Source organism: Sycon ciliatum, chromosome 2 (assembly GCF_964019385.1).
Source record: "Sycon ciliatum chromosome 2, ocSycCili1.1, whole genome shotgun sequence".
Taxonomy (NCBI): Eukaryota; Metazoa; Porifera; class Calcarea; order Leucosolenida; family Sycettidae; genus Sycon; species Sycon ciliatum.
Window position 1 is genome coordinate 18,104,858 of NC_088644.1, and position 25,000 is coordinate 18,129,857.

The 25,000-nt window shown below is 46.7% G+C and overlaps 1 protein-coding gene across 1 annotated transcript in view; it reads right to left on the bottom strand.

The window, feature by feature from the left end:
- LOC135809031 (acylamino-acid-releasing enzyme-like) overlaps nt 1-25,000 on the bottom strand; it is a 55,245-nt gene that overhangs the window by 13,286 nt on the left and 16,959 nt on the right. The window contains exons 10-21 of the mRNA XM_065322291.1: nt 24,231-24,295; nt 23,266-23,322; nt 18,965-19,022; nt 17,089-17,192; nt 15,770-15,821; nt 14,002-14,090; nt 13,296-13,362; nt 12,936-13,016; nt 11,904-11,996; nt 10,196-10,276; nt 9,506-9,594; nt 8,039-8,149 (exon numbers count right to left, since the gene is read on the bottom strand). Of these exons, the coding sequence (XP_065178363.1) occupies nt 8,039-8,149; nt 9,506-9,594; nt 10,196-10,276; nt 11,904-11,996; nt 12,936-13,016; nt 13,296-13,362; nt 14,002-14,090; nt 15,770-15,821; nt 17,089-17,192; nt 18,965-19,022; nt 23,266-23,322; nt 24,231-24,295 (947 nt within the window). The remainder of the gene's footprint in view (nt 1-8,038; nt 8,150-9,505; nt 9,595-10,195; nt 10,277-11,903; nt 11,997-12,935; nt 13,017-13,295; nt 13,363-14,001; nt 14,091-15,769; nt 15,822-17,088; nt 17,193-18,964; nt 19,023-23,265; nt 23,323-24,230; nt 24,296-25,000) is intronic.

Here is a 25,000-nt window from a genome sequence, read left to right on the forward strand (position 1 = left end):
TCACGGATGTAAGACTTTTACGTGAAACTTAACCTCTCTACTAACGAACTTTATCAACGAAACAAAATATATTCGTTATGGGGTGGAACGAAGGGGATTGACCAATTTCGTTTCTGAAAACTTTGATACATGTACATGTCAATGGCCGTAGGAGTAGTGACACACTTGCGACTTTTTGTTGTATAATGCATTGTACATGTAGTTCCTTGGTCCTTTTCTTTCCTCTATTAAATTACTTATCCTTGGGATGGTCTAAGACCATGATTGAGAAACAGAGGGTACCAGGTTCAAGTCCTGCTTGGAAGCGGAAGGATTTTTTCCAGCCGTGCTGCGACCCACAGTTAATTGGGAACTCGTGGCCTGGCACGAGGAAAACATGGATGCAGTGAATGGGATTTTCGGTCTTTGACCACTTGCTGGTGAGCTGATCTACTCACCTCCCACCGCTTTAGGAGCTGCATCTGCGCCTTGATCCTTGAAGGGTGGTGGCGTTCCTACGGATGCGGAAAACCCGGCTTCCAGCCGAGTCTCACGCGAACCGTGATTTTTTTTTTTTGGCTCTCCATCCGAGTCCATCCATGTACATGTATGTCAACATGTTACGTTCCAAGGGGGAGGGAGGGAGGGGTTGGGTTGAAACAAATTACCGTATTATCTCTATTAGAAGCGTAGTCTCTTGTAGAAGCCCAGTCTCTATTATAAGCACACTCCAAGAGGGCTTCAAAGATATACAAGCGCAGTCTCCAATATAAGCGCAGGGCTTATAATGGAGACCTGTATGGATCATGTTCATGTATGTTTGACGTCACACAGTATCACATAAACACATGCTGTGGTAAAAGTCTGTGATCCCCGAGATCTAAAGTACAGCGTGTACCAGGAAGCACAAAACTGCAGTTCCGGTACCTGCTGAGAAACGTCCTGCTACTGATATAATGAAAATAATAGGCAATGTACATGTAGCAGGTGGTTGAAAATTACAAGCCCAGTCTCTAGTAGAAGCCCAGTCTCTAATATAAGCCCGGGGTCCGGACTGGTTGAAAAAATATAAGCGCTGGGCTTATAATGGAGATGATACGGTAATTCGTTTCGTGATAAATTTTCAATATTATCCGTTTATGTTACGGACGGCCCCCTGCTTGCATTCCACTTTGCAGTCATACACATTCTACCAAGTCGCTTCACGTTACGGTCATGCCGTTGAAAGCACTATTCGAATATGTGACCAGCTTCCTTTTAAAGTACGGTGCGGGACATGTACGGCATAGCTTGCCAGGCATGGTGTGTCACATGATAAAGCAATCTTATAACGAGACGTACCTTGTAACAGGACTTGCAACTAAAGGTACAAGAGGCACTGATTCATACTTACATGAGGTACCTTCAATACAATGTACCGTATTTCCTCGATTAATGGACCATGCTCGAATAATAGACCATGCTCAAATAGTAGACCCTCCTAGAGGCCTCACGGAAAAATAGTAGACCATGCCCGAATAAGAGACCCGGTCTCTTATTTGAGTTCATCGCTTTGCGCATGCGCACTGAGAAAGCACGTGGTGGATCAAAAAAGGACGCGATTTTAGGTTGCGCAACTACAATTTTTGTAGTGGCTAGTGCTTTCTTTCATTGTTTGAGCACGGTCCACTATATTTTCATCGGCGATGTTATGACGTGTGTATGGTCCCTGCCTAGACCATACAATGATCTAATCATGCAGTTTACACACACACGTAACTGGCTCACTCTGAACTGCTCTGAACTCGGAATGTCATTATCTTCAACCAGACTCAGCTGCAGCAAGAGAAGACTGCCTCCGAACAACCCAAAACCAACTTCACACGAGCATGCATCTCTAGTGCGCATGCTCGTGAGAAGTCATAATAATATGACTTGACTGAGGGACACAACAATTCCCCCACCACTAGAAAAAGACGAACATGGAAAACAGTTATAAGAGTGGTTCAAATACGTATGGATGGCTACTATGCGAGTGTCTGATCTGCAACCAATTATGTCATCATTCGCTATAGAATTATAACCGATACCCATGGCTGACATAGTAACTATTCATGTATTTATGACGGCCAATACCTATAATTATTTGAACTATTTACAGAAACAAGATTTGTATACACATTATAATACAGTTCATGACCACTGCAGTAACTGGAAACCACTACTTGGCTTGAGTGCGGTACCGTTCAGGTATGACAACCTGGCGGCCGGACCGGGTCGTACTAGTGTTCTGACCAGGTGTCGATGGTGTTGGCATTCTAGACTCAGACTCACTATCCGTAGGTATTGTCGTGGTTGTTGGTGTAGGGCTGACTGTTGACTGACTTGACGGTTGTTTCGGTTGTTTCTCAGCGGTAGTAGGACTTGAACTTGAAACTGTACCGGTAGAAGAAACACTGGGACCAGTATCAGCGGATGACGATGGAGCCTGATGCGTCGATTTAGGGGGAGCTTCAGCCACATCCTCCCTCACAAACTCAGACAAAGGAACTGAACGTGCTCTCAACTGGTTGCGATGACGCTTCCACAAAGCATCCTGAACTTGAACTTGGTAGTTGACTGGACTGATGACTGACACGATGCGACCTGGGACCCACTTTGAACCATAAGAGCCAAAATTTAGAGTGAACACAGCGTCGCCTGGTTGGAATTCTGGGGTCTTGTTCATGTTGCGTTCGTAAGCGTCAACAGACGGTTTGGCGGTCTGTTTTAGCGTGTCAAAACGGGTACGTGGTTGACGCATCATAAGCATCTCAGCTGGTGACTTGTTGTTTGCTGAAGGGGTTGTACGATGTGACAGGAGGAAGCGTTGTAGCGTAGCGTGTAGGTCACCCTGCGTACCCATGGCTTTCAATTTTGACTTGAAAACCCCAACATAGCGTTCTGCTAACCCGTTGGTCGCCGGATGTCCAGGAGCGGAACAAGTGTGTCGAATGCCATTCTTGTGTAGGAATGATTGAAATTCTTCACTCGTGAATTGTGAGCCGTTGTCCGATACGATGTGATGTGGTAGGCCAAACAAAGCGAAGACACGGCGTAAAGCAGCGATAGTAGTAGCGGACGTTGCACGGTCCATAGGAACAATATCCAGAAATCGAGAATATGAATCAACAATGACAAGAAACATCTTGCCCATGAAAGGACCGGCGTAATCAATATGTAAGCGTTGCCAAGGTCCCGTCGGCCATGACCAGCTACCAAACTCCTTCGCTGGCAGGCGTGCTTCAGCTTGGCATTCCGGACACTGGGCGCAAACCTGCTCCAAATCTCTGTCGATACGAGGCCACCACATGTAGCGACGTGCCAAGCGTTTCATACGAACTACACCTGTGTGTTCATAGTGAAGATCGTTCAGCAAGAACTCACGTAATGATTCTGGAACAATGACACGATCGTTCCAAAGAAGGATATTGTCAGACACAGACAACTCCCAGCGCTTCGCAAAGTACGGCTGTAGAGTTTGATCAATGGTTTCCGGCCACCCATTCAGTACATGGTGCCAAACTGTCTTCAGTATAGGATCCCGTTGCGTTTCGGTAGCAACTGTGTCCGCATTAATGACTTCGCTTTCAATGAATAGTACCTGTTCATCAGCTACCTCGTCGGAGCAGGGAGCGCCAGGACCAGGTTGGCGCGACATGAAATCAGCGAATGGGTTTTGGCGCCCTGGGATGTGCTTGATAGAGTAGTCGTATGCCGCTAGGGCCAACTTCCATTTCTTGAGTCTCGGTGACACCAAGTACGGAACGCCGTCTGTACACCCAAGCAGTTTAACAAGCGGCTGGTGGTCTGTTTCGAAAATGAACTTGCGACCGAGAAGGTACTGGCGGAAAGTAGTAGCTCCGAACACCACGGCAAGCGCCTCTCGCTCGATGTTAGAGTAGTTCTTTTCCGCCTTGGTCAAAACACGCGAGGCATATGCAATGGGACGGAAATGACCAGGTCGCTCTTCTTGCAATAGCACCGCTCCTAGACCTACGCCTGAGGTGTCAACTTGGACCTTGATGTCCTTCGTAGTGGAGTAGAAAGCCAACGTTTCAGTGGCGCAGAGTGCACATCTGATTGCGTCAAACGCGTTGCTCTCACTAGACTCCCACTTCCACACAGCATCTTTTTTGAGTAAGGCGTACAACGGTGCCATGATGGTGGCAAAATTCGGAATGAATGCTCTGACGTAGTTCGCAGAACCGATGAACGATTGCAGTTCACTCACAGTAGTTGGAGGTTTTGCGTCTTTCATGGCTGTAGTGCGCTCGGCTGATGGCGATACACCCTCCGCTGAGAATGTGTGCCCCAAGTAGGAGATGCTGTCAAGCATGACTTCAAACTTCTCGAGTTTTAGTTTCATGCCGACTTCTTGCAGGCGCTGGAGAACTTTCACAAGGGTCGCTCGGTGCTCGTCAGGTGTTTTGCCCGTAACCACAATGTCATCGATGTATACAATGCATCCATCGATGCCAGCCAGCACCGTCTCCATGGTGCGCTGAAAAATGGCAACAGCCGAGTGTACACCGAACGGTAAGCGCACATATTCAAACAAACCACGGTGAGTATTGATAGTGGTGTACTTTCGGCATGATTCATCGAGCTCGAGCTGGTGATACGCCCTGCTTGAGATCGATTTTGGTGAATTTCGTACCGCCTGACAATTTAGCGCGGATCTCAGCGATTGTAGGTAGCGGATAGCTTTCCAGCGGTGAATGTGCATTTAGAGTGCGCGAGTAATCCGCACAAATGCGAATCGAGCCATCCGGCTTTTTGACTGGAACAGTTGGCGTTGCCCATTGTGAATAATCAACTTTCTCGAGAATGCCATCGCGCTCGAGTTGATCAAGAGCCTCATCGTATTTCTCAGTAATTGCAAATGGGACTTTGCGAGGCTTGAGGAAAACCGGGTGTGCGTCGTCAACACGCAGGTTGACCTTCATTGTGTTTAGTTTGCCCATTGAGGTAGAATCAAACAGATCTGGAAATTGGGCCATAATTTCCTCACGCAGTTGAATTTGTGCCACGGTTTCATCAATTCTAGTTTTGACAGAGAAGATTTCATTCCATGGTAATTGAAACAGTTGTAGCATGTCCCTTCCCAAAAGGGATGGTCCCGAGACATCTACAACTCTGAGCTTAACGGGCACTGTCGTACCATTCAAGGTGACATTCATTTCAAGCTCGCCCAGGCAGGTAATAGGCTTATCAGAGAAACCCCTCAACAGTACGGTGGATTTAGGTAAGGTAGACAGAACCCCACCCAGCTTCTCGAAATCCCGTTTATTTAGTATGGACACACCACTGCCAGTATCAACTTCCATGCGAATAGGGGTGGGTACCTCATTGATTACAACATCCACAGCAAACGGGGGTACGCTGCCTGTAGTATCACGTACAGTATACATTGGAACGCTCTCACCTGCGTCTTCACAGTCAGAGTCGGAGGTAGAAAGATCCTCACCCATGACATGGTGACAGTCACGCTTGTCTCTCTGCAGTTTAGTACGACAAACCTTCTCCAGATGCCCCCGTTTGTGGCAGTACCGGCACTCGGCGTCCTTATGTCGACACTTGTTTGCCAGGTGCATATCCGACCCGCAGCGAAAACAACGCTTTCCGGACGCCATCGGCTGCTTGGTGGATCGACGTTCCTTCGTCATGTGTACGGGAATGTCCGTGGGAGACCCGATCGACGCAGAAGCAGCAGAGGGTGCAGTGAATTGTTTTGAGTAGGAAATGGCCAGTTCCTCCTTGCTAGCCAGGTCGATGACTTTCTCAAACGTGTCAATATCGGACTCCTTGGAGAGTAACAATTTCCGTCGTATCGTCGAGCTTGCCATGCCCGAAATAAACTGGTCCGTGAGGGCTCGGTCACGATGGGAGCCAAATTGACAATCGACAGCAGCACGCTTGAGTTTATTAGCAAAATCGACTGTAGTTTCACCCGGAGCTTGGGAGACTTGGCGAAACTGAAAAGCGGCGGTGGTTGGGGTAGTGTTCTTTTTGTAGTATTTCTCCAGTACAGCACAAAGCTCGTCATACTTCTTTGACGCGATCTCGTCAGGTAGGATCAGGGATTTCAAGGTTGAGTAGACCGTCTTAGAGAGCAGGGAAATTAGATGCGCTGTCATTTTCTTCTCCGCTGCTCTCTTTTCACCAGAAGAGGCATTGGACGCCACGACACCAATACTATTGGCACAGAAGAAAAATTCAACGCGTTCGCGATAGTCTTTGAAATCACCCCCGTCGAAAGGCTCGATGGTGGCGGCGTAGGGCAAGTAAGTATTCGTCGCCATTTGTATGGTCCCTGCCTAGACCATACAATGATCTAATCATGCAGTTTACACACACACGTAACTGGCTCACTCTGAACTGCTCTGAACTCGGAATGTCATTATCTTCAACCAGACTCAGCTGCAGCAAGAGAAGACTGCCTCCGAACAACCCAAAACCAACTTCACACGAGCATGCATCTCTAGTGCGCATGCTCGTGAGAAGTCATAATAATATGACTTGACTGAGGGACACAACAACGTGTTAAAAATCCACCATTTCCAGCGATGTGCCGATGAAAATATAGTGGACCTATATTATGACGTGTTAAAAATCCACCATTTCCAGCGATGTGCCGATGAAAATATAGTGGACCGTGCTCAAATAATGGACCATGCCCAAATAAGAGACCGGGGGTCCAACCCTCTTCAAAAAACAAAAGACCGGGTCTATTAATCGAGGAAATACGGTAATCATTTATTGTCACTTCAACTAGTTATTACTACCGACTTCAATCACGCGACCAAAAGGCAAAAATCCTTCGTCGGACGAATGCAAGGTGTAGGGGTGGTGTGCATGGTACAATTTTTCTCTTTAAAACTTTCTACGCCTGCCTACGTGTTATCTGTGTGCCCAGCACCTTCAAGTTTTGCATGATGTTCTTCAAGTTTTGCATGATGTTCTTCAAGTTTTGCATGATGTTCTTCAAGTTTTGCATGATGTTCTTCAAGTTTTGCATGGTGTTCTTCAAGTTTTGCATGATGGGCAAGCATACATGAATAGCTTTCCAACTGTGTGTCGTATGTTATGATTCATCGATTTTCTGATATTTCACCCAGAATTTTTCAGTTTTCAAAGCAAATTTTCGGCATTTCAGCTACCTTGCCTGTCCATGACCGAGTCACCATCACGTTCAGCGACCTAGAATTAGTTTAGATACGTTGTTGGTAAGGTTCTCTTCTGTAGCCGCCGTTAGCCGTTTGAAGAATTTGTGCTCAGCGGCTGAAGTCGGCTATTGAAGTGCACTATGTAAGGGGATCGGCATGACGGAGCGAGCAGACTTTTGGCTTGTAAATTCATGGCCGCTGTTGTTCTTCATGTCGAGATGCTGGAGGTGCTTGAGCAGGAGCTGATCATTCCAATCCTTCGAAGCAGAACACACCCCATTCCGTCTAACATCTACGACGGTTTATCCGCCACTCTCCAACATTGAGATACAAGAGGTACCTGGTTCAAGTCCTGCCTGGGAGCGGTTTTACAGCCGTGCTGCAACCCACAGTCAACTGGGAACTTGTGGCCAGTCACAAGGGGTACATGGATGCGACTAATGTGGTTTCTCGGCACTAGTGCCAGTGGTTGTGAGACTTATCCCCTCACCCGCACCATTAAGCGCTGCATCTGCCGCTAAGGTTTACCGGGTGTTAGCGGCCGTCGTGAGTTCCATTTGGGAACGGACATGATAATTTACTTACCGGTACTTGACAACGGAGAGTAGAACAAAGCTACAGAAAAATCAATCCAAAGTTTTTTTTGACATAATTTCCTACCTAAAAATTCCAAAATTTCAGTCAGCGCTTCTTGTGCCATTTGACATGCTTGTTGCATACTCTAGTGAAGAATAAATCACAAAAAGAAACTAAGAAGAAGCAAAGTAAAAGAAGACGAAACTTGTCAAAAGCTGGATTCAAACCCGCAACCCCTGTAAAATGGACAAAATGGCGATAATGTTGCGAACTGAGTACGCGTCAGTTTTCCTTACCGGATACTGAGCAATAGCGTGTGCAGCCAGGAATCCACCGTGTGATCCACCATGCACATAGATCTTAGACATATCAATGGGCAACTCATCAACAGCTCTCTGTGCTGCCACCTACACACAAGTACAGTAAGCACAGCAAAGTCACACGTGCAAAGGATAGAATGTTTTGAGAACACACATTTTCAAAACACTTGCATCCTGAAAGGCTTCCATTGCTTCCCATGCCATTGTGTCCTCAAAGTACAATACCACGGCACATGTACTTACATCTGGCAACTACCAAATCAGTACTTAGGCGCATTCAGACCAACTTGAATACACATCGGTATGGAACAGCGTGAAACCGCCAACGCCACTCACACTGCACTCCGTTTTTCATGCTCCTCGGAACCGGGCCATCTTTGAGACGACCCCTATAGTTGATGTCAGAATCTTTCTGCCTTTTGCCAGGCTTCGCAAAACATTATTTTGCCATGACAACTTTTCCATGGGCCACCAATTATTACATCAGTATAAATGTACCCTTAGGAGCTGGCTTTTCGTTATGTGAAGCTCACAATAAGAATGTTGCTGCCGATAAAGGATGCCAATTCCTATCCTCAGTGGCCAACAAAGAAAGTTGTCTCATCTGATAAACTGTGCTGCTGTGAGACCCAGGGTGGCTATGTAGTAAACTAGTACAGGTAGACTTAGGGCCCTGGGCATATACGTTGTGGTGGTGGTGGTGGTGGTGGTGGTGGCGGTGGCGGCGGCGGCGGTGGCGGTGGTGGTGGTGGTGGTGATGGCGGTGGTGGAGGAGGAGGAGGATGAGGTCAAAGAGGATCTCTGTCATCGAACAACAATGCTGCTGTCAACATACGAGAGAACAGTGGGGATAACAATGGCAACGGCGGTGATGTCGACGACGGCACTGATAGTGTCGTCATTGACAGCAGTTGCGGCAGCGGCAGCAGCACCACCACGACGACGACGACGACAACAACAACAACAACAACAACAACAACAACAACAACAACAACAACAACAACAACAACAACAACAACTACTACAGCAACAGCAGCAGCAACAGCAACAGCAACAGCAACAACAACAGCAACAGCAACAGCAACAGCAACAGCAACAGCAACAGCAACAGCAACAGCAACAGCAACAGCAACAGCAACAGCAACAGCAACAGCAACAACAACAACAACAACAACAACAACAACAACAACAACAACAACAACAACAACAACAACAACAACAACAACAACAACAACAACAACAACAACAACAACAACAACAACAACAACAACAACAACCACAGCAACAGCAGCAACAGCACCAGCAGCAGCAGCAGCAGCAACAGCAGCAGCAGCAACAAACAACGAAAACGACCACGAAGACCACCACCACCACCACCACGGTGGTGGCGGCAGCGGCGACAGTGACAACAAGAAGAATAGTACAAAGAACTCCAGTTGATACCTGTACATCCTTCACATCATTGGCACCAATCTTTCCAGGAAGTGACATAATGCTGTCCTGACCGAACCCAGTGCTTCCACGATAGTTGACTGAAAACATTGAGGAACAAGACAAAATTACAATATCCAAACAAACACATTCATGTATACCGGTATGCTGCAGTGTAGTTTGTATCAACAAGGTAGCCTGCTCCCACTGCTCCCAAAGAACAAGGCATTGGTTATAGCACTGAAGAGAAAACAGTTTTTCTTCTTCAAATCCTCAATATATGTGTAAAAATGGCCACCATGTTGCTGCTGATACCACTGCTGATACCACTTTTCCGCACTTTGCGGTGAAAGGTCAGGATACTTGTAAAATCATGAAGTTTTGGGATGTGCACATGCGAGATGGGATGCATACGTGAGAGATGCGGCCGTGCGAGGTGGGATGCAACCTTTTTCTGTATCACAGCTAGATATTCTCAATACTGAAATGAAAGCACAGGCTGAATCATGTGACCATAGTTACTGCCTAAAAGAGAGTATGCTAATTCACTTTCTGGCACGGGCAACCATTTGCCAAACATCCCACTGCTGTAGTTTTGCTGAGCTTTCACAATTGAGTGTAGAAATAGCCACACTTCAGAGTCAGAAGCTGACAAAAATTCACACTGATCAGAACTCATTCTTTGCCAGCTATATCACTTACCGGCTACAGTGTAGAAACCAAGAGCTGCGCAGGCAGCAAGCATAGCTGAATAGTCACATACAAATGCTGAGTGTGGCCCACCTGCATCAACAATCAATACACCAAAACTGACGTTTGAGACGTTACCTTCGCCATTTGACTGGGTCAAGAGCACAATATGGTGATAGTGAAGTTTCTGAATGGCCTAATGATAGCTTGCATACCGTCCTACCGGTAGGACCCAAGAAATCGAGCTGCAAAAGTGCTTTTGGTTGAGAAATGTCTTGAAACAATTGTTGAGATGAGATCTTTGTCAGGCAAAGTAATGGCGCAAAATGCAAGGCTATGTCCAGTGCATTGCGTATGCGCAATTTTATCGATTGTCAAAATGGCCGCACATAATCTTGTCGGTGCGCTAGCAACTCTGTCCAAAGTGAATTTTGACCATGGCACATCAATCGTGGTGAGGTCCTAATGTTTTTATTAGCTTGCCAAGGCAGTGGAATGCATAATTCCATACTCAGTTTCCATGGTTACCATGGGCTGTTACCATGGAATTTCGTAGAATGCCTTGTGCGATCACGTCTAAAATTTGTGGACTCCTTCATTAGCCCCTGAGCAACAGTTTAGGGTCAAGTTTTAGGTCAATGTTAGAACAGAGGCCATGCAGCATGTCTGTGTATGATGGTCCTATCGGTAGGTCCTACCGGTAGGACCGAGGTCTATGCAAGCTATCACTAAAATGACTATCGCATTTCCCCAGTCACTGGTATATTAAAAGCCAACCTCTCGTCCACCAAAAATGAAGTAGAAATACTTGAAGTTAACCCACGGGTTAACTTATTGCCAGAATAATTGAGCGTCCGTACACTTTGCTGTATCCCAGTACTGTATTACTGCATGGCAAACAAGTTCAACGTGTGACTGTGTACAGATAGATTATGCCATTCAAGGTTACTGGTCGAATCTTACTACTTCCAGCCCCGCGCCATCTCCAAACTCAATTATTTGATGAGAGAACTATTTTCGGAGAAGACGCTACATGTACTTGGAAAGAGACGGCAGAAATGCAACTGGACACCAAACGACTCAAGACAAAGACAGATCGTACACACAACTGCAATGTGCGAATGTACCAACAACAGTCCGAGAATCAGACAATCACAACCAACACTCTCTTTCTCTCTTATATCCCGCTATGTACAGTGACTGAGCACCTTCTACGGACTGCCATGGTCAGTGTTTGGAGGTGGGGTAGATGAGAGATTTCTGTCTGCAGGTCCAATGGCGTGCAACACTTCGTACAACCATTGCATGTTAGTGCAGTTGATGTGTAAGTTATTCAGTTTAGCTTGGAGTGGAAGTGTTGATCGGTTGCTTACTGATAGGTGAAAGTAGCGGCCAAAATGGCGGCACAAAATGTTGGGTCCGATGATCCCCCCCCCCCCTCACTTTTGTTCTGGCTCTAACCCTGTGTACTTGCTCACTGCCACACACTGGTTACATCGGTTACATCGGTCTCCCTGAAAAGTGGTAGAGAGATCCGAAAGAGCCCGGGTCAGTGGCTTGGAAAGATGACTGGCGCAAACACACACACACACACACACACACACACACACACACACGCACACGCGCGCGCACGCACGCACACACACACACACATATGTAAGTACACATGTGCATGCATCCACACGCATACACACAAGTGTGCTCACAAATACTCCCATACCATGAGGAAAGACGACCAAAGGATGTGCTTTACGCTTTGCCTCTTCATCTGTGTGTTGTGGACAGATAAAGATGGCCTGAAATGGAATTTGACCTGTAGAACATAGGAACAGGAAAAGCACAAGAGAAGAGCATGTCTCACTTCGACGTATAGCCGCTTACAACACGGATGTGTGAACCTTACTTTTCTTTCTTTCTAAGAAGGAGCCTGTTTCACACACTTTTTTCCCACCATTTCCCAATACACACAGGCACACGCACACAGGCACACACACGCACAGACACACACACACAGGCACACACAAACAGGCACACACAAACAGGCACACACATGACGCAGCATGTCTGGAGTATTATATTCATAAAGTAAAGTTTGCACAGTGACCTTACAACCGGATATACAATTAGAAACACTATCATCTTTTCCTTAGGGAGCTTCACTCTTTGTCAGACCACCACCATGCCTGATTTATACCAAGGTGGCAGGTGCAGCTCATAGCAGCAAAGGTGGAATGGCTAGCATCGCAATCAGTGGCCGACAGGGGTGAACCTCGTTAGCTGCATCCGTGTCACCCTCATTCGAGGAGTGAGTACACAGTTTAGCGTGGGTGTCGTCGCAGTTCATCGCATGTAAAATGGCTCGTGAATGCTTCATTGCATTTTTAGGACAGTACACGCTCAATGCTGCCAGCGCAGGTCTCAACCTTGGGTAGTACCTCAAGATTGGCAGGCAGGCCAACAACCACTCGGCCAAAGTGCTGGTTCCGGTTGTATATTGATAAGCTATTGGAAAGAGATTACATGCAGTGCAGCAATGCTAGTGCTGAGGCCAGAATGTAATATTTACACGAAGAAAGGGTCAATGCCACAGAGTCATAGCGCGCGGGAAGACAAAACAGGTGACTGTAGCACTGGGGACTTTGACCCCGGGCTGCCAGTTACAGTGGACCTTGGGGCAGGGCCGTTTAACACATGCTGGCAGTTGGCATTGCTTGCATGGGCCGCACTTGAGACAACATAAGGGCATGCGTACTTGCTTCACTCTCTGCTTGGTGCGAGTCTTCAGGAAGAAGATCAACAATCCTGAAGTCAACTGCGAGTTGCCTTGGAGTGGCTATAACAGTGCACAAACACAAATACCCAAACAGAGCACAAACCACTGTCAGCACTGTCAGCAGTACAGTCATGTTGAGGTAAGGGCGTCTGAACTGGTGCGGCAGGCGCGGCCAAAGCCGCAACACAAAGCCGCACCAATAATTTAATCTCGTGAAGTGATAATAGTATGGGCTATTTGGGCCTGATTTCCAAAATTGTCCATACCCCCCCCCTGCATCTCCACCCACTTCAGACGCTACAACCATCACCTTAGCAACACTACGACCAGTTCACTTACTGATTGCCAACCATTTCCGACTCATTTTAACATTCTCCATTGAGCTGCAATCTACACATAGAATTTTCTGCAGTAAGAAAAAGAAAAATCACAGAAAAATCACAGTGCATGTATAGCCATTAGTAAACACCCAACTTGGATGGCTCAGAAATATCATGTTGGGTGGTGTGCTGCTTCGAACTGTAGTTAGACCGCTTTGTCAAGTATCTTACTGGTCTCGTTATCGCCCAGTAGCAGTCAGCATTCTTTGTTACTGTGACACTTGGCTTGTACTCATTTTAGTTGCCCCCCCCCCTCTTTGGTCTCTCCGTTAACCTAGAACCTTCGGAGTTGGAATGCTGTTGGTTAGCGCTTCGGAAAAGTGTTGTAGCTAGGTGTCAGGTTGTTGAATGTCTGAGTAGTCTGTCTGTTTTGGGCCTAGCTGTTGCATTTTTGACCGTAAATAGTACCTTGCTACACTCGTGGGACAGTTACTCTTAAAATTCGTATTCATGTGTCCCTTTCCTCTTCTTTTCTACAAGGTAATGAAGTTGGCTAATCGCAACCTAGAACTTATACTGAGGTCTTGAGTAACACTGGACTATCCCACGACTGCAATCCAGAGAACATGAGCCGCATATCAAACTTTTCACTTTGCAAACCTGCCAGAAACTACCACTCCCTACCCAATACAAAGTAGGTGAATAAAAGATAATTCTAAGCTTACCAAACCAGGAGTGGTCGATGGATTGCTGTAAGTTGCCAGCACAACGTTGTCGACAATATCCAGCACCGACCAGCAGCCTATTTCAGACTCTGAGAAGATACACAAGCACAATAACATCAGGTTAGATAATCATGGAAAGGTGGGAGTCATCCTCAATGTATCACTCACAACATTGATAATAAAACATTGCAACAGAGCTCTCCGCCATACTCCACTTTACTACACCCTCAACCCGTCACCACAATGTGCTCTTAGCTGAACCAATGCACGAAGCATAAACACACTAGCACAGCAAAGTCACTTCCATTGACAGTTGTATAAGAATGATCGACTCTTTACACTCCATTAACTTCATTAACATCCACTACTAATGAGCTCGAAGGAGCGAAACAGCTGTCTAGATGCGTAACAATTATCTCCTGTCAACGGAAGTGACTTTAGCTGTGCTAGTGCGTTTATGCTCCGTGCACTGATTCAGCTAAGAGCGCATGGTGGTGACGGGTTGAGGATGTAGTAAAGACAACATTGATCGGTTCAATGCATGTATAGTGAAACTGAAACAACAATAGAACCTGCACCTTTGGTTGGTGCTGCAGTTATGCAAGCATACACCGCGCACAAGTTCAACAAATTACAAACTCAAGCCTTAGCACATGCCAACACACACACACACACACACACACACACACACACACACACACACACACACACACACACACACACACACACACACATACACACACACACACACATACACACACACACACATACACACACACACACACATACACACACACACACTACTACTACTATTGACAGCTGCCAGAAATGGCCACGCCGCTCCCCAAAGGGAGGTACTGTCAGAGAGGTTAGGGGAGAGGTAGGCAGGGCTTCAAATGGCGCTCCAGGTCCTGTCGCCTCCGAAACTGACGTTGACTACAGACTCGGCAATGATGTTCAAAGTGCTGGCGATCAGTCACTGTAGGGCGCTTCGGGCGGGGTCCACAGCGATGGCGCTTGAGGCCAGCAGTAGACTTGAAAGTACGCTGGCAGGCAGTACACACCGGGACCTCGGCAACAGGAGGAGCATCAAAAGGCGGTCGGTCGTCACAGTTGCCACTCCCTAGGCACTTATGCACTGCAAGCCCACCCCTGCTCCGGAGCCATCTACTGCAGGCAGGACACTGCACCGACCCAGGCTGCTGTGATACGGGGAGCTGTCGGACTGCTGTGCACTTGTGCCGGGCCATGTCGGCGCGCCGACGAAACAGGCGGCCGCAAACGTGGCACACAATCGTCTTCGGGGCAGGCTCCTTCACCCCCGCTGCTGCCGACACTATGTCACGCCACTCCCCGCGATCATTGGCTGATTGGAACCAATTGTGCACACCGGCCACAGTCAGATCAGCCTGGACAACGTCCTTCCAGCGATGTCGGGGGCCGCAAAACGGGCGGGTTCGTGGAAGATGAGCGAAGAGCAACTGCTTGGGTAACCGATTGTTATCAAGCCGAGCTAGGTGCCCAAGCCACTCCAAGCGTCTTCGCTGTACCATGCACGACAGTGGAGTAGGGTCACCCCACTGTGTGCGTAGTTGCTCCGATGTAATGTGCTGCTCCCACTGGCGGCCGCGCGAAACACACACACACACACACACATACACACACACACACACACACACACACACACACACACACACACACACACACACACACACACACATACACACACACACACACACACACACACACACACACACACAGCACCTACCGGGAGACATGCGTGCCAATTCTCCTGTTGCCACATTAACGGACACAATTGCCTGGAGGCCCAAACAGGATAAAAAAAAGTGACGGTGAGTCGGGGCGGGCGAATATTCTATATAAGGTTAAAAGGAACGAATACTTTACTTGTTGAACGAATATTGAATATTCTGTAGAAAAACTAGGTTTGAGCGGCTGCTCCCTCAAGCGCACATGCATGCACATATAATCACACAAGGTCACGGCATCGCTACTTCATTGTACACCTACTACCGCAGATCAACATTTTTAGAGCTCGCACGCATGTACATATCAGTACATCCGCCGTTCTAGAACTACGATAGATTGACACTTGAGCAGAGTGTCCTCACAGAACTACGATAGAGCGACACTTGAGCAAAGTGTCCTCACAGAACTACGATAGATTGACACTTGAGCAGAGTGTCCTCACGTGTCACAGCGTCTGTACAACCGTAGATCGACGCATTAACGTACTTACACATTTAACTGTACACTTCCTTGAAACGAATATTCCAAAGGGGATAATATTCCTTCTATCGCGTTTCTAAACGAATATCAATTGAATATTCGAATATTCTTTGCAACTCTTTAATTTAAAAAAAAGAACACTTGAGCAACTAGCAATATTCTAAAGATATAATCGAGTATAGACTAATGAATAGCAAAGGCTTTAGGCTCGTACCAATCAACATGTGTGTGTGTGTGTGTGTGTGTGTGAGTGTGTGTGTGTGTGTGTGTGTGTGTGTGTGCGTGTGCGTGTGCGTGTGTGTGTGTGTGTATGTGCGTGCGTGTGTGTGTGTGTATGTGCGTGCGTGTGTGTGTGTGTGTGTGTGTGTGTGTGTGTGTGTGTGTGTGTGTGTGTGCACGCACACGTGCATGAGTTGGGATTACCGTACTGGATAGTTTCTTTCTCTGACTCTATCTACCTGAAGAGAAGGCAATGAAAGTGTTCACGGAAATTTGAAATACAGTGTATTGGCCATCTAGAGTCTGACGCTTGTGCTATTCCCGTGTGAATATTCTCATTGCATTTTGTCAGCAAGAAACAGTGATATGGTAACAATAAAGTCAATAACACGGATCTGGGAGGTCTAAACTTTGGTACTGTCGGTGCAATACCGCCTACAAATCAATTTCACTTACATGACTTGCATGTACACCTAGTGGGGGATTTTAGCATTACATCAACGGAGGCATGACGTACATTTAGCAGGTACGTGACATAGATTTCTTAGACTACAATCAAATTCAAGCTCAAAAATCAAACCTGCATCAGTTCTTGTCATGTAAACAGCACAACCTTACTTGCTGGCCCTTCCATTGCGTATCGAAGAAGATATACTGTCCACATGACGACCAGCAACGAGAGGAGAGAGCGGACCATACAAATATACCTGCAAACTCATTTCCTGTAGTGTACATAAACACATGGTGATGGTAGACTTAAAACAGTGCACTTGAGCCAGGATCGTAAGCACTCAGACTGTTTCTTGGGAAAGAGGGTCCAGATTGGTTGGCGTGGAAACAGCCACATCTCAGTGCCCTGTGCTCACTGACCATGGGCCGCAGTATACCAATTGTTGATTGACGACTAAATATTCATGTTGTCAACCTGCCCTAATGCCTTATCTATCCAATACCACTTAAGGTGAAAGGTCTAAACTTGGGAAGGCACTATTTGCTATTCACTGGGATTTCACCCACCATCAACTTGGTGGAGCTAACACAAAGCAATAATGCGTCAGTTTCAGCTACTAATGGTTCACTGCGGTATAACCCACCCTTATATACCCAGGCATTTTGAAGTCAATCGCATACCTGCCAATCTTCGTGAACACAAAGTCGGGACAAAAAGTGAACAGCAGACTAAAATTTTGAATAAGTGAAGCCACGTGTGAGACGACGCACGTAGCACGCAACGTTGAAGGCATTCCGCTGTTTATTGTTTCTTGATGTGAGGCAGCGCATTACGCCTGGCGTGCACCGTGGCACCACAGGCAAACTGAGGGCACTCAGAACACGCAGCTCTGCAACAGGACAACATATTTATGTTGAATGGGGATTCCCTGGTCGGCTTAGAAGACACAGTTCCAGTTGCTTAGCATGTGGACAAGGTTATTTTATCTACACTTTGGCCACTGCTACTTTCAAGCTACACAAGCTTGTATAACCCTTCGTGTACCGGCCTCATCTCGAGAACCTTGCATTACATTATGGAGGTGCTCAGTACATATAGGGTTAATTGCACAACATACCATTATTAGACTTGGGTGGAGAGCCAAAGATTAATTTATAAGAAAAAAAGAGGACCAAAGAGCTACAAGTTATGCCATAATATCCACTAACACCACCAGTTACTTTACAATCAGCTCATGCGATAACATTGCCGTGACGACACTGACCAACCGTACTGACGTTCTACTCCTAACTGGCAATCAGCTCTAGCACATCTTGGATGCGCACTCCAACAGCCTTCCAGCTTGGAAGGTTCTAAGTTATAGAAATTCTACAAGTATCTTCAAATCTTTAGAACCACACAAGTTGTGTGGTATGTTGCTAGGCGTCCTTGAATTGTGGTGTGAGTGTTTTGTCTGATGGTCTTGCCAGTATAGTCCTCGACATACATGTACATCTGCCAACGTCCTTCACAGCTGAGACTGTCAGCTTGTGCTAGTCTTGGCTGCGCTCGCTTCCCCGCGTCTCCTTATGTTATTTCTATAACTTAGAACCTTAAAGCTGGAAGGCTGTTGGAGTGCGCATCCAAGATGTGCTAGAGCTGATTTCCAGTTAGGTGTAGAACGTCAGTACGGTTGGTCAGTGTCGTCACGGCAATGTTATCGCATGAGCTGATTGTAAAGTAACTGGTGGTGTTAGTGGATATGATAGCGTAACTAACTTGTAGCTCTTTCGGTCCTCTTTTTTTCATACCATTATAGATGTCCTGTATTTCAGTTATCTCAGACTTACTACTACAACACCCAGTCCCTTAGGGGACTTATATCAACCCTTTCAGAAATGATCAGCTGAAACCTGTGATTCAGGGAGAGTGGATTCCAGGGCTGGAGAGGTCACGATTGAATTGGAATGGCAACGCAGGGAAGTGCGCGGAGCAAGTATGATATTCCGTAAAAAATCCACCCGGACTATTACTTTAATAACAGTGCATGATATGACAACTTACCAGGTGAGCTATGAACAACATCAACACAGATTGATGTGGTCTTGCTACTCCAATCATACTGCAGATCATTGAATACACATAGAGGCCAGATTTCTTCATAAAAGTGGGGATTCTCCTTCTTTGCGCATGCAGAGTGTGATATCACATACTGCGGGTGTCTACCAGTCTTTGCATGAAATTTCGCTTGACATAAGCCAAAGGCCATTGAAATGGCCATACAAAGTGGGCTATTAGCAACTCCTAAGTAAATTCTGATACTGTACAAACGTCCATGGGATTCGAGTTAATTAAAGTAGCAAAGCGACCCCTTGATGAGATTGTTGAGGTTGTTCAGTGCTATCCTCTCTTAAAGCTTCCCAAGGAGCCCAGGATCACCAAAATTAACAAAAAAGAACAATTCTGGCAAAAAATGAATTCAGTTAACAAAGAGGGAGAAAGAGAAACGGACCTATAAGTTACTAGTTATGACCAACAGACCACCAAGGTAACGAGATAATACACAGTCAGATAGTGCGACAAGGCACACCACTGACAAGGATATTGAGATATTCGACGACCTGACACCTAGCTCCAACACATCAGTTTTGTGCCTTGTTGTCGCACTATCTGACTGTATATTTCGTTACCTTGGTGGGCTGTTAGTCATAACTAGTAACTTATAGGTCCTTTTCTCTTTCCATATTACTATTTTAGCTGAAAAGCCAATTTTTGTGACTCAAGACTGCCAGAAAGGTGCCGGGTAGACGAACGTGCTCGAACTAGGGGCGTCCGGATTAGGCCAAGTAAAAAAAAAAGCTAGATGATCGTCCCCGTCCGCCCCAGTTTTTGTCAGCGCCCCAAGAAATATTTTATTTTTTAAATCGTGAGTTTTACTATATGGACCACATACTACTAGTATATCACAACGTCAGTATCGATCTGCTGAAGAAAGAAAAAGAAAAAAAGAAAAAAAAAGAAAAAAAGAGAAAAAAAACCTTGATGTTGTTGTGTACACTGTGTGCATGAGAGGGTAAAAAGTAAAAAAATAAAAATAAAATCCTCCCGCCCTCCCCGATTTTTCCAAAAAAAAGGACGATCATCTAGTAATTTTTTTTACTCGGCCTTAGGGGAGTTTTTTTATACAGTACTGTATATGTACATTGTATGTTCGAACTCCATAGCCCTATAGATCTAGGAGCAGGCACTCTAATCCTGCTGCAGAAGCCCAACAAGAAGAGGCAACCGACCAGTAATTTGCGCCCAATCACTCTGCTGGATTCCGTCAGGAAGGCTGTATCACTATTGACCCTCAGACGTATCCAACCGGCAGTGAATGAGTACCTTAGCCCTACACACAGCGGATTCAGACTCGGAAGGTCGAGGGCGGATGCCGTCTGGGCACACCGGTGGATGGCTGCAATTTCCCAGAAGTACCAGAGCGTAATAGAGATTCACGGAATAGATATGTCGAAGGCTTTCGACACCGTTTCAAGGGAGAAGCTGCTGAGTATCATGAGAGCAATCGTCACGGAGGATGACATCCGACTGGTACGGATACTGCTGTCAAACACGACCATATCTGTCCGTCTTGGAAAGGAAGTTTCTCCTGACTTCAAGTCCACCATCGGAACCCCCCCCCCCCCCCCAAGGTGACTCTCTCTCTCTCTCCTGTAGTATTTGTGATCTACCTGGAATCAGCCTTGAGGGAGATCAGAGCATCGATTCCGCCCAGGCCAATGCGCGACATGGCTCTACCACCAGAAGTGATTTATGCCGATGACATTGATTTCATCAGCCAATCCAGACCCTGGCTGGAGAGCATCGAACCGGATATCATCGCTATCCTTGGAGACTGGCACCTAAAGGTCAACGAAGATAAAACAGAAAAAACAACATTGCGCCGAGAAGGAGACCGCCAGGCTGAAGTGTGGCGGAAAACGGAAAAAAACTCGGATCCCTCTTCGGCGACGAAGAAGATGTTGCACGAAGGAAGCAATTAGCAATGGCAGCCTTCAGATCGCTATTCAGTGTATGGTGTCGTCGATCGATCATCAGCGAAAGTCTACGGCTAAGGCTTTACAACGCGTTTATCATCCCTGTGCTAACCTACAACGGAGGCACCTGGGGACTGACGGCTTCAGCATGGGAGCGTACGGATGGATACGTTCCATCGCAGACAACTTCGGAGTCTCCTGGGTATCCGCTGGCCGCAGGTGATTCCAAACAGAGCTCTGTATGACAGATGCCACGCAGAGCCCATTAGTGCCCTCATGCAGCGATCCCGATGGGGCCTGTTTGGGCATATCCTCAGACGCCCTCAAGACACGCCTGTCGCCCTCACTATGCGGAGTTACTTCACCTGTGGGGACAAGGTATGGCGAGGGCGGCCACGGACAACCATCGTGTCCACACTATCAGCGGACCTAGAATCAGCAGGACTGAGGATTCTGAGGAACTTTGCAGACCTGGAACACCTGCGGGCGATAGCCGCGGACAGGCCTGCATGGCGCGAGCTGTGCCAGGATGTACGCAGTAACTAACGGATGGGACAGAGGCATTGTACAGATCCCGTGCATTTAGCACTTACCATCGAACATGAGTTACAAACCTATCGCCGTTGTCTGTTATTCTTATTCTTATTTTTTATCTTTCGAATAGATCCCGCGCATTGAGCACCTATCATCGAACATGAGTTATGTGCCTATCGCCTGTTGTCTTACATTTTTTTAATTATTTTTATTTTCCTCTCTGCCCGCTCTGCCTATCTTCTGGCACATGCAAATACGTGGACTTACTGTTGACGTAAACGCGGACGTGCGTATAATAATAATATGTATGTTTTGTCCCTGGCACACCATCCTTTTTAATCTTGGAGCCTAATCTTTGCACTGCGCATAACTTGTTACACCGGCAAACACATATTGACCGTGACACCCACACATTAACACACCCACATGCATGCATGCATGTGGGTACCTGCAGGTGCTCACTGTCACAAGGATCTTTCTTAAAAAATGTTCCTGGAAGACGGAAAGTATTTCCGATTTTTTCCCCACCACCTCGACCACAGTCAGTCTTCAGTGTTATTTTATCTTACTCAGCCTCAATCACACAATCATTTCCCAATATTATATTTCGACGCACTTCCAAAAATATTTTCACAACTGGGGATGGGCAAACTTCAAGTGAGTTCATCACACCCAACTGGCCCAGCTGTGGTACATTGACCATGTCCTTGGTATTCTCTGCGCATGAGCCCGCAGAACTCCGCGCTCGTGTGCAGGCTTTCCACTTGAGCCTGAGACACTCCGTGCTCTGGTCCCAGATTTCTAATCTAGAGCCCCAGTTGTTCGATACCAGCCCCAATATAGCCAAACTAAAAAAAAAAACAAGAAAACAAGAACACTTGCAGTCAGTTGTGCCTGTGCATGCTTATGAGTAATGATACCTTGACTTCAAAAATAACGAGATAGTGGTAGCGACTTCGGCGATGATTTGATAAGGTGTTCGCTCCTCACACCGGAGCTCGCACTTTTTTGCCGACTTGACTTGATAAGGGGTGCTCTTCAGACACAATCTTCCTCAGCATACTCAAGCTCAACTGATGAGGGGTGAATTCCCCAAAACACTGTGTATTGAGCAGGCAGTGGCGCTTTCTTGCAGGTTTGCCGAAGCGAAGGTTCAATGGACTTCTTGTGTGCTCTGGATGGCAGTCGTGAGTCAGTCAAGTGTCAAGTCGGCAGAAAAGCACGAGCTCCGGTGTGGGGAGCGAACACCTTTCTTTCAAAAATAAGTTTTGCTTTTGATCCTCAGCCCGTCACCATCATGTGCTCTTAGCCGAACCAATGCACGACACACAAACATACAAGCACAGCGGAAGTGTCCTCGCTGTGCTAGTGTGTTTATGCTTTGTGCATTGGTTCAGCTAAGAGCGCATCGTGGTGACGGGCTGAGGATGACGTAAAGGGGAGTATGGCTGAAAGCTCTGTCACATTTTTTGCTTTTGGCAATTTATTCCCACATCTCTTTAGACAGTTTCCGTGGACACAGAAAGAAATCTAACCTGTGCAAATGGTGTGTGTGTGTGTGTGTGTGTGTGTGTGTGTGTGTGTGTGTGTGTGTGTGTGTGTGTGTGTGTGTGTGTGTGTGTGTGTGTGTGTGTGTGTGTGTGTGTGTGTGTGTGTGTGTGTGTGTTTGAATGCGCAACTAGCTTTTTACTTATTGTGTTAATATCTCTTTAGCCAATAATTCTTACACCCAGGAACTCTATAGCCGATACAGACTGTACATACATAGCGTTTTTGTACAATTCAAATTCTTACAAGCATCAATCTGCTGCAGGCATGGGTTGCACCACGTGCATCCTGTTCCAAGAACACCTACAAAACATGAATAAAAACAACAACAACACACACACACACACACACACACACACACACAAACACACAGACACACACACACATGTACACACGCAAACACATGGACACATACACATACACATACATACACACACACACACACACGCACACCATACACACACACACACACACACACACACACACACACACACACACGCACACACACACACACGCACACACTTTTACTCAGTTTACACTGTCGAAACTGATCATGTGGGTCTCCCCGGGAAGGGGAGACAGACTCAAAAGGAATCTTGGAAAGAAGACTCAATTGGCTATTGAACCGCCCAACGGCCGACACCCCCTGAAATCCCCCAAACTCTGGTGGACTTGAAAATCATCCCACTTATGAGCTCACCACACCTAAGCAAGTGGGTGAGGACAAGGTGCAGAAAAAGGATTGACGGCATCAGGGTACCCGTCCCGGGATCCAACTGCAGTTACTCCTGTCCCCAGTGAAGGCAATCATTGTGACTAGCTACTAGTGTGGGTGGCTAAATCAGAGTGGATCTGATAACTATAAGCGTCACTAGCACCACTGATTACACAAAGTTAATCTAGCCAGAAGCAGTCCATGGTTAACAGGTATGTATACTTCAAATAGAAAGTTTATGAACCCTGAAACCAACACAGGTGGCAGGTAAAACACTACACCTTCAAGCAGCCGAGCCCGTTGGCAACAGACCCAACACAATCAGCCATAAGTGTACCCACCAACCGAACTAGCTGGCATACACACACACACACGTACACACACACACATACACACACACACACACACACACACACACACACACACACACACACACACACACACACACACACACACACACACATAGAGTGTTTAGAGTTCTGTTACATGGACACACCAAGGCGTTGCCAGAAGGACTGAAAGTCGGTGAACGAACAGACTTCTTCACGCGCTCAATTGATACTGGAAACAAAAATGTTCACAACAGAAATTGAAACTTTGAGCACAACATTTACAAGAAGAGCTTCTTCCTTTTTTTCTTTTCACTGTTCGTTACGCTACATGTATTCCATTCTGCAATGACATCTTATAGGCAGCCCTAGGTTTTCTGCGACCAGAACTGAATGAGCTTAGAACGGAAAGCTGCTTCATGACAGTCACGTCAAACGGCAATCCGCTGCAATGTAGGCAATGCATGTGTATCCATAGTGGGAGCCTGCTGGGGGAAGGCAAAGAGAGTCAGCGCATCGACAGCAGGGTTGTACATGCATGTGGGGGCCATTAGCGCAGATATAAAATTGGTCGGCTGCAAAAGGTGAAGATAGTCAACAAGCTCCATGTAAATGTATGCATTGCATGGTGCACCATGCATGGTAGATCTACACATCAGTGCAGGAAGTGTAGCTGTGCATGGTGCATGCACGACACTTGACAGGTCTGAGGACCCCAGGCGCATGAGTCGTGCTAGAGCAGCATAGGTGTGTACACTGTGATACACTGATCAAAATGATGTATCACATGTGGATATGGTCATGTGACCCACTGAACCTGGATAAGAAGATCACCTGGCCATGGCGACCACTTTTTCTCGTCCCTTGAGGGGTCGCCTTAGACAGGTTTCACTGTATATTCTGACCATGGTATTGATGAAAGTTCTGTCTAGGCTAC